Genomic DNA, 17,860 nt, shown 5'->3' with positions numbered 1-17,860 from the left:
CTTTAGAGTAAAAACCCAAAGCAAACTTTGAGAAAATGCTTTTATTAAGATTTGATGCAACATCTTGGGAAATCCCCAAAAAAGCTCAGAGACGTACCCTCAGGAAAACGCCTAAATTTGAGGAATCCTGATTGAACTCGTAGAGCACTCCTGGTAGGATTTTGGCTACTGTACGGTCTCTTTTATAGAGTCTCGGTTATAGGGAAGTTCAGCGCTCACCAGCTTACGAACGAAAATGGCCTTAGACTGATTGATTTCGCCGCCTCCAAAAACATGGCCATACGTAGTACCTACTTCCAGCACAGCCTCCCGTATCGGAGTTCACCCCAATAGACTGAATCGCAAATCGACCACGTTTTGATTGATGGAAGACACTTCTCGGACATTATCGACGTCAGAACCCATCGCGGTGCAAACATCGATTCGGACCACTACCTAGTGACGGTTAAAGTGCGCCAACGACTCTCCCTTGTGAACAACATTCGGTACCGACGCCCGCCACGGTACAATCTGGAACGTTCGTGGAAGGAAATCGACGGAACGGTTGGTTCGACGAGGAGTGTCAGATGGTTTTGAACGAGAAGAATGCAGTGTGGGGCGATGATGCTGCAGCAAGGCACCTGTCAAAACGTGGAACGATACAAACAGAAGCGAAGACAGCAAAACTCATCTATTCCGGGATAAAAATCGCCGCCTGGAAGAGTTAGAGTGCGAAGAGATGGAGCAGCTGCATCGTTCTCAAAGAAATACGTATGTTCTACAAGAAACTCAATGCATCCCGCAAAGGCTTTGTGCCGCGAGCCGAAATGTGCCGGGATAAGGATGGATGTATCTTGACGGACGAACGTGAGGTGATCGAAAGGTGGAAGCAGCACTACGATGAACTGGAAGAGGAGGAAGATCAAGACAGCAGGAGGACAAGTTAGAATGTGAGAACTATCGAGCGATCACCATTCTTAACGCAGTCTATAAAGTGCTTTCCCAGATCATCTTCTGCCGTCTATCTCCACTGGCAAGCAGATTTGTGGGAAGTTATCAAGCCGGTTTTGTGGACGAGCGATCGACGACAGGCCAAATCTTTATGTTGAGGCATCAAAAGTGTCGCGAATATCAAATCCCTACGCACCTATGATACCATCGACCGCGAAGAGCTATGGAAGATTATGGACGAGAATGGTTTTCCCGGGAAGCGGACTAGACTGATAAAAGCAACGATGGATAGTGTACAGTGCTGTGTGAAGATATCGGGTGCATTATCGGACCCGTTTGAAACACGCAAAGGACTTCTACAAGGCGATGGTCTTTCTTGCCTCCTGTTCAATATTGCGCTAGAAGGTGTTATGAAACGGGCGGGCTTCAGCATACGGGCACGATCTTCAATAAGTCGGAAGAACTTTCCAGGTCTGAACAGTATACCAGGCTGAAACGTGAAGCAGATCGGGTTGGATTGAAGGTAAATACGTCGAAGACGAAATAACTGCTGGCTGGAGGAACCGAGCGCGATAGAGCTCACATTGGCAGACGCGTGATGATCGACGGGGATGAGTTCGAGGTGGTGGGCGAGTTTGTCTACCTCGGATCATTGATAACGTCGGATAACAACTGCAGCAGAGAAATTCGAAGACGTATCATTGCTGGAAGTCGTGCTTACTACGGACTCCACCAAGACCTTGCGGTCTGGTAAACTTCTCTTCCGTATTAAGTGTACCATGTACTAGACGCTGATAAGACCGGTAGCCCTCTACGGGCATGAGATGTGGACAATGCTCGAAGAGGATCTGCAAGCGCTAGGAGTTTTTGAACGACGTGTGTTTAGGACGATCTTCGGCGGAGTATGTGAGAAACGGCGTATGGAGGAGAAGAATGAACCACGAGCTTGCGCAACTCTACGGTGAACGCCAAAGCTGGGCGGGATGGGCGGTACATGTTGTGAGAATGCCGGACAACAATCCCGCAAAAATGGTGTTCACCTCAAACCCGGCCGGTACAAGACAAAGGGAGCGCAACGAGCTAGGTTGTTTGACCAAGTGGAGCATGATCTTGGAAGTGTGGGGCGATCGAGAAATTAAAGGTTAGCAGCCATGGACCGAGTTAGTTGGCGTAACATTGTGGCCCAGGACATGTCTTGAGTAAACTATAAGGAAATTGCATAAGGTCGATTGGCATAAGGTCAATTGGCATAGCCAGAATTATATCCCTTCTTTCAAAGATGCTTGTTCTTGATAAACATAGTTATGCCAAATGATCATTATAAAAAAGGACCGCCAAATGCCCTAGACCTCTGAAAAAGAGCCATCTGTAGTCATTTCAATTTTCTTTTCCGATCTATACCTTTTGGGGTTAATGAATGGAATCCCCTAGAGAAAAATTGGAGCAAATACTCGAATTTTGTTCTATTGAAGTTTCTGGAAAATTCGCATTTTTTTTAGAAATGTCCTGGTGTAATTCTCTAAGGAGTCAAATTATTATTATTATTATTATCAAATTATGCCAAATGGCGTTTTGTCAATTTTGCGTTACTGCCTGAAATTATAATGTCAAGAGCCGTTTCTTTGCTACCATCAATGTATAAGGATTAATCAACCAACAATGAAAAACAATATTTAGCCACAAAAAAAAGGAAACCAATGCCGTGATAAAAGTAAACCAGTTTCGACAAGAGGAATTTTGCAATATAAATATGTAGTTTTTTGTTTTTCTCTTCTGTACGAGGAAGACATTGCGTGACAGACAGACAGGACAGGAAGGGATCGAAGCAGATTCCTAGAATCGATAGAATTGGTGGGGTGTGGACAACATTAGTGTTAAACTGAAAAAGGTAAAGTAAATGCAAACCGGGGACACTTTTAGACAAAAAAAAAACAGAGCAGAGCAGAGTAACGTGTTGCACAGTAGTTGTAGGAATCCGCGGAGCGAAAACGAGAACGATCGTGTGCATGTGTGCAACTGTTGACGAAACCAATCCTTAAGCTTAGGTGTAAATCTTAGTCGAGCGGTGTAAATGTGGGAATCTACTACTATTCGTTTTTAGTTCTTTATTTTCCTCGTGGTAATGAATGTCGAGTGAGAGTATACATGGGACTTACTCGTAAGGATACCTTTAGTTCGTTTATATTTTTCGATTATTTATTAAACAAAAAAAAAGCTACTTGCTAAAACCGAACAACACAAATTGATGGTGATTCTCGTATGAGTCACCTGAATGGGGCGTGTTAAATATGTTTGGGAGGTCAACACTTTTGAAAACGACAAATTGCCATTTTACCATGGCCAACAGCCGATGTACCGGATCCACCTACATCAAAAACTTTTGTAAAAATCATCAAACAAAACATCCACTGTACTGCTCTAAAAACTATTCAACACACAAATTTATAACAGGAACTAAAATGCGATATGGAATTCCGTAAACAGGTAACAAGACACAAAACTACATTTAAAATCCCATAGGAAAATTACACTTCGAAGAAACAGACACATACACACACAAATGCACATTGTAATAACAAACTTAAAACAGAAAAAAAAAACTATCAGAATGCTGGAAATGGACGATGCGAGTGCAGTAAACTACCCGAATGAGAAAGTACTAGTGTATCTTAAAAAAAAGTCTAGTATTTTAATGTATTAAACATAGGAAAATTAAAGAAAAACTATTCTCTAAACGGAATGCAACAAAACAGAAGACGTGGTTAAAAGTAAATTTAAATAAAAAGCGTTTTCAGGCAAGCAAGGGCAAGAATAAAGCAAAAACAAGTGGAAAACTAAATTATTTTAATCAAGAATCTCTTTTTACAAAAACCCAGAAAATCACGACAAAAAGAGGACATACCCCCGTTGAACGAACAAAAAATGATGAACCAGAACTAAAACGATACGTGTAAAAAGGTAAATACTCTAAAACTAAGCAAAAAAATCGTATGTACATTGACAAAAAATTGAATTCAACCTAATAAACCAAGAAATAGCGAAAACCAACGGCAGAACAACACTAAAGTAAAAAAAATATCGGAAAGCGAACTGTAAAGTAAAATTGGGGAAAAGATTTGTGGAACTAAAAAAAACAAGCAGAATTATTCTGAGCAGTAATTGGCAAAACGGAACAATAGCAAAACAGAAACAAAATAACAGACGGTAGAGAATATGGAAAAGAAGAGAAGGAAAACCGAAAGAGATGAAGGAAGGGAAATAAAAAAAACATCGTCAGTATTTGTTATATAAACAATCATTAAGAAGAAAAAGAGTGATCATTAAGGAAAAATCATTATTTTTACGTGTATATCTTATTATTATTATTATTGTAATTTAAAGAAAAAGGAAATAACAGAAAAAGTGTTAGTAAATCATAATTTTACGCGAAAAAAAAAACAATGAACATCCAAATTTGATGCGCAGGTGTCTGTGTGTTGGGAAGTGGAAGCGAAAGAAATTTCCTTGCGACAAAATAGTGCTTTCAGAGCGTTAAATGCACGGGTGTGCTATTTTGGTAGTTATTTGATACACATCCTCATCTAACTCATCATTTTAATACTGCTTTAGCGTCAACACCAATAGGTCTTACTCCATCTCTACCTGCAACCATGTACACCGTCAAGCCTATCATCGTGCCTCCTCTTTAGTTAGAGATCTCGTCCGCCTTATAGTTTTGTTTGGTTCAGTTAGCCTTTTCAATCCAGTCACAGTCACTCTTCTTCATCGTTTAACAACTGCTGCAAGTGCTTTTTCACCTGGCAGCCATCGCCTTGTGCTGTGCGTCGTTAATCGTTGCGCAAAATCTCCATATATCGTTCTAGTCTATGATGTCTTATGCTTCAGCTTTTACAGTTTCTGGGCACCGTAAAATGGGGTGAAGTTAGAGAACGATCGTAGCAAGCGGTAATCGCGAACCGACGTTTTTAAAATCTTGCTACTATTTTTCTCGTGCTTGACAACTTTAGATTCGGCTGGCGAATTTAAGTTTGGCCGATGATTATACCTATAAGCAATGTGTTTGTGGCAGGCATTGCAGAATTCACTCTCATTTGAGTATGAAGCACGATCAAAGCAAGCAAAGAAAAACATCCCATCTGTTGCGGTCCACGATCGTCATTGTATCGCAAGGTGTAACAAGTCTGATAAATGGAAGCAGCGAGCGAAAGCCCCAAAGAGAGAGCTAGCGTTAAAGCACTATATTTCGACCCATGAAACCAGCAAATGTGATGAAAGCTCCTATAAAACCTGCAAAAATACCTTAAATAATATTCAAACTTGACAATTGAATAAAAAAAACATATTGTTTGTTCATGTATAGCTGCTTTCAGGTGATATTTCATTGTATGTTTTGTATTTTTCGGGATAAATGGCTTTACCTTTTTGTGCTATATTTCGACCCAGTGTTTCATTTTTCGACCCATACTTGTGCTAATTTTCGACCTGCAGCATATTGCAGCAATATATTCGTTGTATTGTATGAGGAAAAGACTAATTTATGTAATTTATTTAAAGTTTGTTCTTGTCTCACTAAAGGGAATGGAAATCATGTGTTTTTTTTTTTTCATTTGAGTCCATTTTATTTTGAAAAGCGAACGTGGGAAGATCAAGGCATTTTCGGCCAAGAAGAGCAGACGTGGACACTAGTTGATTTTAGTACCGTAATCCGGGGGCAAATTGATCACTATTTCACAACTTTTTGGCATTTTATCCTTTGGCATTCAAATATTGTCAAATTTATTTCGGTAAAATCAGTACCGTAAAACGGGGTAACTTTGATAATGCGGGTAACTTTGATAGTGCGAGACCCCCAACATAGTAAACGAAATATCGAAGTTTCTGTCAATCAGTTAAGGAAAATGAATACAAAAGCAAAAAGTATTAGTATGACACTTCATGTCAAAGCTATTTTCGTTGAAATCGAGTGCATTTGAGGATTTTTATGCAAATATTAAAAATTTCCAAGATTTTAGCATTTTTGCAACGCTTACAAACAATCTGTTCTACGATCACTATTCGATAAAGTCACAATGAGTTCGTCATCTATCCATGACAGCCTAGTTATAGTAGAACATGAATTCGGTCTCAAATCTCTTAGCGAAAACAATTTTTACAAACTGAGACCATTTTTGTAATCTAAGTCAGAAATTTCCATATAGCGTTAATCGCCTAGAGGTATGCAACGCCCTATAAATGTTCCGTAATTCATTCAATTTTGTTCGATTTGTACTCTATTATCAAAGTTACCCCAAAACAGAAAACCGACTTTCGATTATATGAAAAATTATCTATCCATTCAGAATAAATCTTTCGGCAATCTATCAAGTGCAATCGATAGCTAGGATGTCAGTACTTGTTTTAAAAATATAAATTGTAAATCTTTGAAACAGCATGCAAAAATATTGAAGTTTTCTTCGAAAAAACTATCAAAGTTACCCCGTTTTACGGTACTTCATTGATCTCTATCAGTTTTTGTAATCGATTTTTTATGAAATAAAATTTAACATTTCATAAAATTAATTTTAATATCAAAAATTGAAAATGACACATTGGGGCGAAATTGATCACTATATAATAAAGCATATTCAAGAATTTAAAATTTCCCTATCCACTAAATTTGGGTCTCCTGAATCTGAAAATGATGTCAACATTTTTACAACTGGTGTATATCATCATTTTATTGCAAAATTAAACTTTGGTAATCTGTATAATACGCCTAAATGTATGCAATTTCCCTTGGAAAAGCACGTTGTTCAACAATAAACGGTTTTACGAGCAAAAAACTATTCTTGTAATGCTGTACGATTTCAAAAATGAGCTCAGCAATTCACACTGAAGCTTACACAACATTTTTAACACACAAAGTTTGCATGCAGGCTTAGCACCAGCGGATTGTTTAGTACCGACATTTCCAACAGTATTGTTAACACTTTCGAAAACTGTGCATATTTCTATGCATCATTAGACATCTATGAACTAAAAAACATAGCATATCTGTGATGCCAGAAGAATGAAGCATCCTGGAACTGAAATGCTGTTTGATAGCGACCTGATCAAATTCACCCCAGTGATCAATTTGCCCCCGGATTACGGTATCAATAAATGATTTTTTCGTGAAAAAACACACAACACACCATTTTATTTAGATCATATATTTCATTTGATTATTGTGTAATTGAAACAAAATTAACACAAAACTATTCTTTGGCTATTTAGTACCGTAATTTCTGGTGAAATTGATCAATTTTCACGGTTTTTCTTGTCTGATTTCTATAATGTTGACAATGCCAAACAACTGAATGCAGGAAAACAAGTATGAAGGTGAGCCTCATTGACTCAAGTACCGAAATTTTCTAACAAATGGTATTTTAGTGCTAAAAAATATGCCTAAAATAAAAAATCGGGAGATCTCATTTCGGGGTGAAATTGATCACTTATCAATGCCATTATTAGTTAGTTTTCAAAACAACTTTACATAACAAATCCGAAAATGCTTGCCAAATTCTTAACAATACAATATTTATAGAAATAATGAATGCCTAAATTTCAAGAACAACGCAGGAAACGCCTAAATGTATGCAATTTCCTAAGGAATTTCCTTATATATAACAGAAATTCAATTATTTCAACCAAATCTACGAATTGGTACGAGTTTTGGTTATGAAATCTAGTTTGGGAATATATCTTAAGTATCCTTACAAACTTTCAGGATTATACCATGTCCAAATCCTTGTCTAGAACTAGAAGTTTATTAATGTTTGTCAACACTGCACCGTACAAGATTTTGAAATTTTACATTATATTCACAGAAATAAACATTTTTGAACGCAAAAAACTTCACAACACACAATTTGGACATACTAACGACAAACAACGTTCATTCACTGTAGGTTACATTGATATTTGTGCTTCATTAGGAAGAAATAAATTCGAGTGACACAGGGATCAATTTCACCCTACTGATCAATTTCACCCGAATTTACGGTACTCGATTTTGTCTGCTTCTTAGTATTCGGCTTGGATTTTTTCTAGCTGTTTTGGTACATGATCTTGATGTTGGTTTTGCTGATTCCTCTTTCGATATCGTATGTGTTACGGTTTCCACGTAGAGCCAAAACTGATTTTGTTTTAGGATTGCGGTAGAAAGACGTTTTGTTAAAGATTCTTTCTGGGTCATTCAGTATGTCTGAGTGCCCCTACGCATTCAAATCATCTTCAATTTTGGCAAACCACTTTTTTATGTCCGACTGAGAAATCATTCGTGACGTATTCATGAGTTCGAATTGTTATGTTTGGTTGTTTAAGACAATTTACAATGGTTTTACCTGGCCGATTTTTTTATAATTGTTAGGCTTTTCTGTAGCATTAAGTAACCCTTTAACAGACTCCGAAACTGAGTCGCGTGTCTCTGGCCATCCCCGTCGCTGACTGTTGAATATCCACTTTTCGAGTTCTGCCTCCTCTTCCATAGGCCTATTCACATGACGTTCCAAAACAGCTGATCGGGAAGCTCTTTGACAGTTCTTCTATGAAAATGACAGCCTCGTGTATGCACCGGTCCTCCACCAATGTAAACAAATGCATAGACGGACCTGTCACATGAAAAAGCCTATTGTTAGTATTGTGGCCGGTCCAGAACGAAAGACTGACTGCGATTTCTTCACCAATCTCGAATATATCGTCGATATCGGAATTCCTTCTTTATTGACTACCTTTGAAACTACATCCTGGATGTCGGTTTGTGCATATAAGTCTCTGTACTTTTCGGGACGCTGTAATAGGTTAATACATATAATTTTGATGGAATTGAAGTAAGATCAGTATTTTTGATGAAAACCGTTGAAACAGGCGATTTAACTTTACAAAATAAGCACACCCGTATGCACGTATTGTTACTTCTGATGGTGGGTCGAAAACTGAAACACATCGTTTGCTGAAATCATGGCATGCTTTTTCGACCGGTCGAAAATTGAAACATGGTGTTTCAATTTTCGAACAATTTTAAACGTATAATTAAATGTATTTATGTTTATAAATGAATATAATTCAATACAATATGCTTAAATTTGGTCTATTTTTGTCAACCTTCATTGAATAGGTATTTCTTTGATCAATTTTTATACTGATTTGAGTCTTTTGCATATCTGATGATTTTTCATCATTGGAAGAATACAGGACTGATTCAGACACCTGAAAATCAGATAAATGAATTAAAGATGAAAGTTAAGTTATATAAATACAAGTTTTATTAGATCATTACAAGTATAACAGCAATGGCACATACCAATGATTTATGAAGGTTTCAAAATTTTAAATAGTATTTTAAATCACGTTTGTTCTATCAATGGTTCGAAAATTAGCACAGGGTCGAAAATTAGATCCCTTACCCTATGATAAAATCAATTTTTCTCGCTTGTTTACCGTTGGGGATAGGGGTTTTTCTTTACTGGCACGATGAACAATCCCCGAACTTCCAATAGCAATAGTGCCCCCAGGCTTGGAGCATGTTTAGAGGGGTTTTATCATGCACTACTATCCCCCCAATCTGATCAAACTTGTAGCAGTATACGATAAACAGTCTCTCATAATGTGCAGCATGTTATGATAGTTACAGAGAGCGATACGTGAGAGATTCTCTCAATTTTCTCAGGATTCAATCCCTGGTTTATGGTGAAAATTATAGTTTGAATCATATAACTAAAATAGAGAAGGACGAGCATATCGGTTGCCGGAGGAGCAATGTGTTGTGGTTTGCCGTTGGGACGTTCGATTTCTTGCTAGTGAAATTACGCTACTGCCTCAAAAAGTTTGCTATTGCTTTGCACCCGTCGTTCCTGTGGAAGCACTGCCTGGTTCGACATATCCCGTGGCTCCTTTTTCTTGGCTTTAGACGTGTTGGCCTCTCCACTGTTGCCATGTCTCCTTGATCGCGGAGCTTGTCTGTTTGTCTGTGGCTGAACGTTAGCCGTGAAATACGGAGGCGCATCATCAGTGGAGGTTGGGCCTACTATGGACTCCAGAAGAAACTGCGGTCAAAAAAAGATTCCACGGGAAATAGACTAACGTTGTTGTGAGCCTTCAACAAGGATCCGAGGTAGACGAACTTGTCCACCACCTCGAAGGTATCCCCGTCTATCGTAACACTGCTTCCTAGGCGGGCTCTGTCGCGCTCAGTTCCGCCAACCAGCATGTACTTTGTTGTCGACGCATTCACCATTAGCCCGACTCTAGTTGCTTCGCGTTTAAGGCGGGTGAACAAATCTGCCACCGTTTAAAATTTTCTCCCAATAATATCCATGTCGTCCGCGAAGCAAACAAATTTTCCGGATCTCGTGAAAATCGTGCCTCGACTGTTAAGCCCGGCTCTCCGCATGACACCTTCAAGCGCAATATTGAACTACAGGCACGAAAGTCCGTCGCCCTGTCGTAGTCCCCGCCGAGATTCGAACGAATTGGTGTGTTCGCCCGAGATCTTCACACAGTTTTGCACACCGTTCATCGTTGCTCTAATCAATCTTGTGAGCTTCCCGAGAAAGCTGTTCATCGCAGTGCTGCTTCCACCTTTCGATCACCTCGCGTCCGTCCGTCAAGATGCTCCCATCCTTATCCCGGCACATCTCAGCTCGCGGCACGAAGCCTTTGCGGGATGTGTTGAGCTTCTGATAGAACTTCCGCGTTTCTTGAGAACGGTACAGCTCCATCTCTTGGCATTCCACCTCTTCCAGGCGGCGCTTTTTGTCCCGGAATAGGCGGGTTTGCTGTTTCCGCTTCTGTCTGTATCGTTCCACGTTTTGCCGCGTACCATGCTGCAGCATTGCAGCCCGCGCTGCATTCTTCTACTCTAAAACCTCCTGGTACTCCTCGTCGAACCGATCGTTTCTTGAGTTCCGTTCCACATATCCAACAATGCTTTCGGCAGCGTCGTTAATGGCTGCTTTGACTGTCCTCCCTCATCCGGCAACGCTGCCTCAAGATGCTGCGCGTACGCATTGGCGACATCCGGTTGTTTCAGCCACTCGAGATTGTACCGGAGCGGGCGTTGGTACCGTACATCATTGATAGCGAATAGTTTTGGGCGCAGTTTCACCATCACTAGATAGTGGTCGGAGTCAATGTTAGTGCCACGATAGGTTCTGATGTCGGTTATGTCGGAAAAGTGCCGTCCATCGATCAAAACGTGGTCGATTTGCGATTCTATCTGCTGAGGTGATCTCCAGTAAAATGCGTCCTTGTCTTCATCAGTGCTTCCGGAGTGGGCTATGCACGTTGATTATGCTGAAGTTAAAGAATCGGCCTTTGATTCTTAACTTGCACATTCGTTCATTGATCGGCCACCACCCGATCACACGCCTTTGCATATCACCCATCACTATGAAAGCTGTTCCCAGCTCGCGTGTGTTGCCGCAGCTCTGGTAGATGGTATAATTACCTCTAAACGTTCGCTCCAATGCTCCTGTCCAGCACACCTCCTGCAGCGCTACGATGTCGAAACCGCGGATCTTCAGTACATCGGAGAGTATGCGAGTGCTTCCGATGAAGTTGAAAGATTTGCAGTTCCACGTACCGAGTTTCCAATCGCTAGTCCATTTCCATCGCAGTGGCCTTTGCCGATTGTTCCGGTCCGTATTCTCTCGTTGACGTTCTTGTGCTGATGTGCTTTTACGGTAGGCTTGCAGGGCTTGACACCAACCCCCTAGATTTCCGGAGGACCATTCCCTCTGAATGTTCGGAGGACCATAGTGCGCAGTTTAGCTTAGAGTCTAGAGCTGTTGTGAGCCGCTCCTAACATGGAGTACAGACGCACGATGCACGAAACGCTTATAACACCGGTAGTCCTCTATGGGCATGAAACGTGAACGATGCTTGAGGAGGACTAATAAGTTCTTGGAGTTTCCGAACGCCGGGTGCTTAGAACGATCTTCGGCGTCGTACAGGAGAATGCTGTGTGGCGGCGAAGAATAAACTACGAGCGCTCTATTCTACGGCGAACCCAGTATCCATAAAATGGCTAAAGCTGGAAGGATACGCTGGGCAGGGCATCTTTCAAGAATTCTAGACAACAATCATGTAAAGATGGTGTTCACTTCGAATCCGGTCGGAACGAGAAGGCGTGGGGCGCAGCGAGCTAGGTGGGTTGACCTAGTGCACCAGGATCTGGAGAACGTGGGTCGCGGTCGAGGATGGAGAGAAGTGGCTTTGAACCGAGTGAATTGGCGAGGTTTTATCGAGTTAATTGATGTTGAACCAAATAAACAATAATCTAATCTAATCTAATCTAATCTAAGCGCTTGCACAGCCAATATTGAAAAGCATCGTGGAAATACCTAAATATATTCAGGTATTTTCTTGTCAGTATTAATATTTGCACAATATCAGCGATATGATACAAACATTAAAATGGCCAGGCCCACTGTGCAGACTTTGGGGTAGAAGAAAATTGAAAAAAATATAACTATTAGGTTATTCACGCATGAATAAACTAATGGACAATTTCTTAGCAATGGGGGATTATCTGCTCAACAGACCCCAGACCCTGAAGTTCCCGGAGTGTGGGGTTGGGGACCGTTTACTACATGCAAAGCAGCAGATAGGACTACATCCCCGACCCACTTAAACATTCCTATTGCCGCCAAACCCTTCGTCTCTCCGGGACCACCAAGAAGGCATTGCTTCGGAGAAAGGCTATTGCACATCGCAACCTTAAGGTTAGCTGCGTAGCCATGCAGCAACGAACATCGATGACACGCTTAAGGGGGGTCCACCAAGGTAGCATGCTGGCGCTTTGCCAGCTTCCCGGGTGGTCCTTACCTCCCATTGTCCGCTGAAGGCGGGCAGGGTCAACCACAACGCCCGCGCTCAGCTGTGCCGCAAGTATCAAGAACTGATACTGCGTGCTCCGCTATTTGACCTGCTGATGGCTCAGCTAGCACCAGCTGGGATTGCTGACGAAGGGGCCTCCACCTGCCCCGAACAACCAAAGGCTCGTATCCAACCCAGTAGACCAGCGCCACGACAGCAACGCTACCAGGATGTTCTCCCCGCGGCCACTTAATCGCTGTAAGGGTCGATTTCGACCGTAGGGCACCGGTATGACCTACGTAGCCGACTGCGACCCTTGGACCACCTGTTGCTTAGCGTCTGCACTAACCACTCCTCGAGTCCACTCGCCACCTCCTTTGTAGCTCCAAGGGTGATAGCCGATGAAACGGCATTCCAGCTAAGCACGTCTTCACACATCCTCTGAACCAGATTGTCCGGAGTCGTGTCCCCACCGCATGTGGCAAGCATGCGGTCACGCATTGTGCGGAAATGCGGGCACACGAACAAAACGTGTTCCGCCGTTTCCTCTAAACATGCACAAACTGAACATTCGGGAGAACCCGCATGACCGAAACGGTGTAAATACTGTCTACTGTCTACTGTCCATGTCTGACATGGCGCGAAAGGACCTGTGTCAGGTGGAATGTCAGTTCCCCATGGCGCCTATTGACCCAGATATCTACCCTCGGAATCAACCTGTGGGTCCACCCTCCTTTGATGGAACTGTCCCACGCACGCTGCCATCTGACCATAGAGGCCAGTCTGGCAGTATTGCGTATGCCTCTTGTGCCGCGCATTTCGAAGCACTCTATGTCCTCCATAATGAGGATACGAATAGGCGCCATACCAGTGATGACGCAGAGTGCATCGTGTGACACGGTACGGTACGCGCTCGCAACCCTCAGGCATATTAGTCTATAAGTACTCTCTAGCTTGCTACGGTAGCTATCGCTGTCAATTCCACTTCTGCGATCGATTCATCGTAGACCTCCAGCGTAATATCGTCGGCAAAGCCAACGATGACCGCACCCGCCGGGAATCTTAATCTCAACACATCGTCGTACATGACATTCCATAACACCGTACCCAGGATGGAACCTTGAGGGAAGCCTGAGGTTATGTGAAAGCACTTCCGACCCTCCTCTGTGTCGTAGACTAGTACCCGATTCTGGAAGTAACTCCCGAGAATCTTATACAGGTACTCGGGTATCCCCAGACGCAGGAGCGCATCAGCAATAGCCGCCCAACTAGCACTATTGAATGCGTTCCTTACATCCAGAGTCACTACTGCACAGTAGCGAATCCCCTTCCTCTTACGCTGGGATGCTATCTCAGCGGTTTTTTTAACCGTCAAAATAGCATCTACCGTCGACCTCCCTTTCCGGAAGCCGAACTGGTTGCTTGAGAGACCATTTACACCCTCGGTGTACCTCAACAGTCTGTTGAGGATGATCTTCTCGAGCACCTTCCCCGCCGTGTCGATCAAGCATATTGGTCTACATGCCGACGGGTCACCGGGTGGTTTTCCCCCCTTTGGCAATAGTACCAGGCTCTGCCGCTTCCACACCTCTGGAAAAACTCCCTTGTCCAGGCATAACTGCATGGCAGATCTGAACATCCCGGGAGCCTCCGCAATTGCAACTTTGAGGGCCAGAGGGAACTCCGTCTGGACCTGGTGCCTACCTATTCTGAGGGATTATGCAATCCCTGCAAGTTCCTCATAGGTTACTCTCTCCGCATCGCCAGCCCTAGTCCCTAGCTGTCCAACGAAAGGAGGCCAAGGACTGGGGTTATGGCGCGGAAAAAGCCCCTCGATAATCCCCTCCAGCATCTCTGGAGATTGCTCTGTAGGAGCCATTGCACCTCTTGTCTTTGCCACAACGATCCTGTAGGCATCGCCCCACGGATTCGCATTGGCACTCTGACAGAGTCCCTCAAAGCAGGCCTTTTTGCTTGCCCTTATCTCGGACTTCAGCGCACCTTTGGCAGCAGTGAATACCACCCGTCGTTCATCTCGCTCCTCCTCAGTACGTGCTCGCTGCATCCGCCTCCTGGCCCGTAGGCAGGCGCGGTGCAGGTTCGCAATCGCTTGAGTCCATCAGTACGTTGGTAGTCTCCCATTCCTAGGGTGGACTTGCCTACCAGCTCGTCCCCGCTTAAACCGAGTAGGTTACGCTCACGGTGGAGCGCCTTCTTCGTCATTGAAGTACGAATCGTGAAGTTTGGACCTGCACTATTGTATTACAGTTAAGATTTGTCGAATAACTTCCGAGATCCGTTATTGTAAAATATCAGTGGATCTTCATGAACATAGGTTTGTGATATCCTTAAACACAATATACTACGAACAAATGTTGGCTCAAATGTTTTTCATTTTCTTTGTTTACCCGTCGTTTAACATCGTTGTTCTTATCACAAAAGTTGCGTGTGAGGAGGAACGCCCAAGATGGTCAAAGATGGCATTTTACGTTCCCCGGTTCCGTTGACTGTGTGGTTGGTTGGTTGATTGTGAGTGACTTAGAGTTGTTGTAATTCCCGAGATGTTCGCTGTGGTCCGTTTGCCGATAGCGTTGAGTTGGGTTGGGGGCAGATGTCCCTTCTTACCAGGCGTAGTTGATTCCGAGTCCGTTGCTGTAGGTCATGTGAGCGACGGTTGGGGCAGCAGAGTAGGCAACTCCCAGCAGAGCTGGAGCGGCGGCAACGGCCTTGACAGCTGGGGCACCATAGACGGCTGGGTGGGCATAAGCAGCGTGGGCGTAAGCTGGGGCAGCGTAGGCAGCTGGGGCGTGGTAAGCTCCGGGGTAGGCAGCGGCAACGTGTCCAACGGCCAGTCCTGGGTTGCTGATGCGGACATCGGACTTGCTCACCGACGAGTATGGGGTGTCGATGGTCTTGGAGTGGGTCGAGATCTGGCCCAGGTTACCGTAGGTACGGAGGATGTTCGACTGCTGGCTGGTGATGGCTGGGGTGTGGATTCCGGCGTAGGTTGGCCCAGCTGGGTTCAGCGAGTAAGCGGCCTGGCACACGGCGACGGCGGCAGCGAAAACGACGAACTGGAAACGGAAAGCGGAGATTTGAGTATTGGTACAGTTGGTATTGTACAATACATTTTCATCATTTCGATTTTCCATATGTACAAAATAGTTTATTTTGGTAGGCTCGATCTCAATTATTTATTAACATTTTTTGTAATATTATAAATATTTTATCCAAGCACGACTTTAAAATTAATAACAAAACACCTATACAAAAAATGTCTTCAGCAAACTTTTTCATATCGTCTAAATCTATAGCTTTACTGAAACAACTCCTTCGATTTATTAAGTTATGTCCATTATTAAAAAAGTTAAGTCCAGTCGTTATTGCTTTTGAACTCGTTATTAAAACAAACATTGAAAAATGTATGTTGAAATTCATGTTGAGGGAGTTAAAAGCAAAGGGGTGTAAGTGACAAAAAACTAGTATTGAGAAAATCGACTTCGAAGTTTTGTCTGCAATTTTTCATTCCATACTCAATGTATGAGAGCAAAAAAACAAGTTAAGGCGAAGTAGGCCATCGTTAATAATGTAAACTGGGCATCGATGATTGTGGCTATGGACCAATGCACGCCTTCATTCTTTGACGTTTTAGCGGTGCCGTGTTATTTATGTTACCATGGAAACAAGTGAATTCGGCACCGCTCAAACGTCAAATTAGTGAACTCGTGCATCGGTCCATAATTCGTCTTACGGCTCAAGAATCCATCATTCAATCATCAGCAATCATCGAAAATGAAAAACCATTATTTTCGTTCAAATTTAAAGATATCCTTATAAGAATCTATCACTGCATTACAGATAACAAGTGCAATGCAATGATAGATTTTTATGTACATTTCTTCGGTTTTGAGCAAAAAATAATTGAAATTAAAATCGCTGGAAAATCAGCAGGTTTCTACTGAAACTCACGAATTGACTTGCTGAAAACATCAGCTCGGCATATTTCAGAAAAATATTGCTGATTTCAGCAAAAAAAAAAAAAAAAATGGTGCGTATCGAAAAACAGCGTTGGTAACTAACTTTTGTCATTGACTGTATATACTGTAAGTTTTTTAAATCCAAAAATACAGTTTCAATTAGAGTTTATGAACATGAAAATGATGTCAAATTTCATCCAACTTCAATTATGGTTATCAGAAACTAAGTAGATGAAAAACCGAATTTAGTACTATACCATTTAATTCCACTAGAGTTTGTATCCTTTGACAGATATGCGTATTTCGACCTCAATTGTAAGCCCGTCTTCAGTGTCATGTACTAGACTACCCTACACTAAAGACGGCCTTTTAGTTGCAGTTGAAATACGCGTATCTGTCAAAGGATACAAACTATAGTGGAATTAAATGGTGTAGTACCAAACTCGGTTTTTAATCTACTTATATGTATTCCACTATCAGCTCGAAGATTTATTATCAGAAATTGTTAGATATCGAGTTAGAGAACCATAGCAAAAGTTGGTTTTCATGGCTAATTCAATGGTCCGTTGGATCGCATTTGAACTGTTTTGTGTTATCGAGTTATGGAGAATTGACTGTATCAATATTCATAACATAAAAAAAAAATTCGATATCAATTTGATAAGATTTTTAAATCAGATTCTTCTCGAAAACACATCACTTCACGTTTTCACACTACCACTTACTTTGAACATTTTGAGCGGGTTTTTTTTGAGAAATAAATAAATAACTTAAGAGTATTTGACTACACGAAAGTGCAACTATCAACTGATAACTTTATTGCAACATTCGATCGCTTTATATAGTCGCCGTCTCCGATATGGAGAACCGCGGTCGTCGAAAGTGACACAGCCCGAAACGCACCTCTTTTTTCGCCTATGACACCGTTTAGGTCGCTTGTAAAATAAGATTAGAGAAAAAAAAAAACATCTAAGACGACGGTGACACCGACCCGAGTGCATTGAATCCCATTCTCGATATCAAAAGGCATGCGTGTGCGAAAACAAGAGGAACATTGCGATCGGAACCATACCTCGATAGGGGAGACCGGGGGATCAAGTTCCCCGATGTGGTGG

At 42.3% G+C, this 17,860-nt stretch overlaps 1 protein-coding gene across 1 annotated transcript; it reads right to left on the bottom strand.

The window, feature by feature from the left end:
- Nucleotides 1–15,152: 15,152 nt before the first annotated feature.
- On the bottom strand, nt 15,153–17,566 carry LOC5574294 (cuticle protein 67). Its single transcript, XM_001661289.2, has 2 exons — nt 17,471–17,566; nt 15,153–15,842 (listed from the first exon to the last, which is right to left on the bottom strand). Exons 1-2 carry the CDS (start codon nt 17,477–17,479, stop codon nt 15,390–15,392), a joined length of 462 nt encoding a protein of 153 aa, XP_001661339.1. The 5' UTR covers nt 17,480–17,566; the 3' UTR covers nt 15,153–15,389.
- Between the last annotated feature and the right edge of the window lie 294 nt (nt 17,567–17,860).

The sequence above is a fragment of the Aedes aegypti genome, chromosome 3 (genome assembly GCF_002204515.2).
Source record: "Aedes aegypti strain LVP_AGWG chromosome 3, AaegL5.0 Primary Assembly, whole genome shotgun sequence".
NCBI classification, from domain to species: domain Eukaryota; kingdom Metazoa; phylum Arthropoda; class Insecta; order Diptera; family Culicidae; genus Aedes; species Aedes aegypti.
Note: the sequence above shows the minus strand (reverse complement) of the source record. Positions and strands in the feature narration are given on the sequence as shown.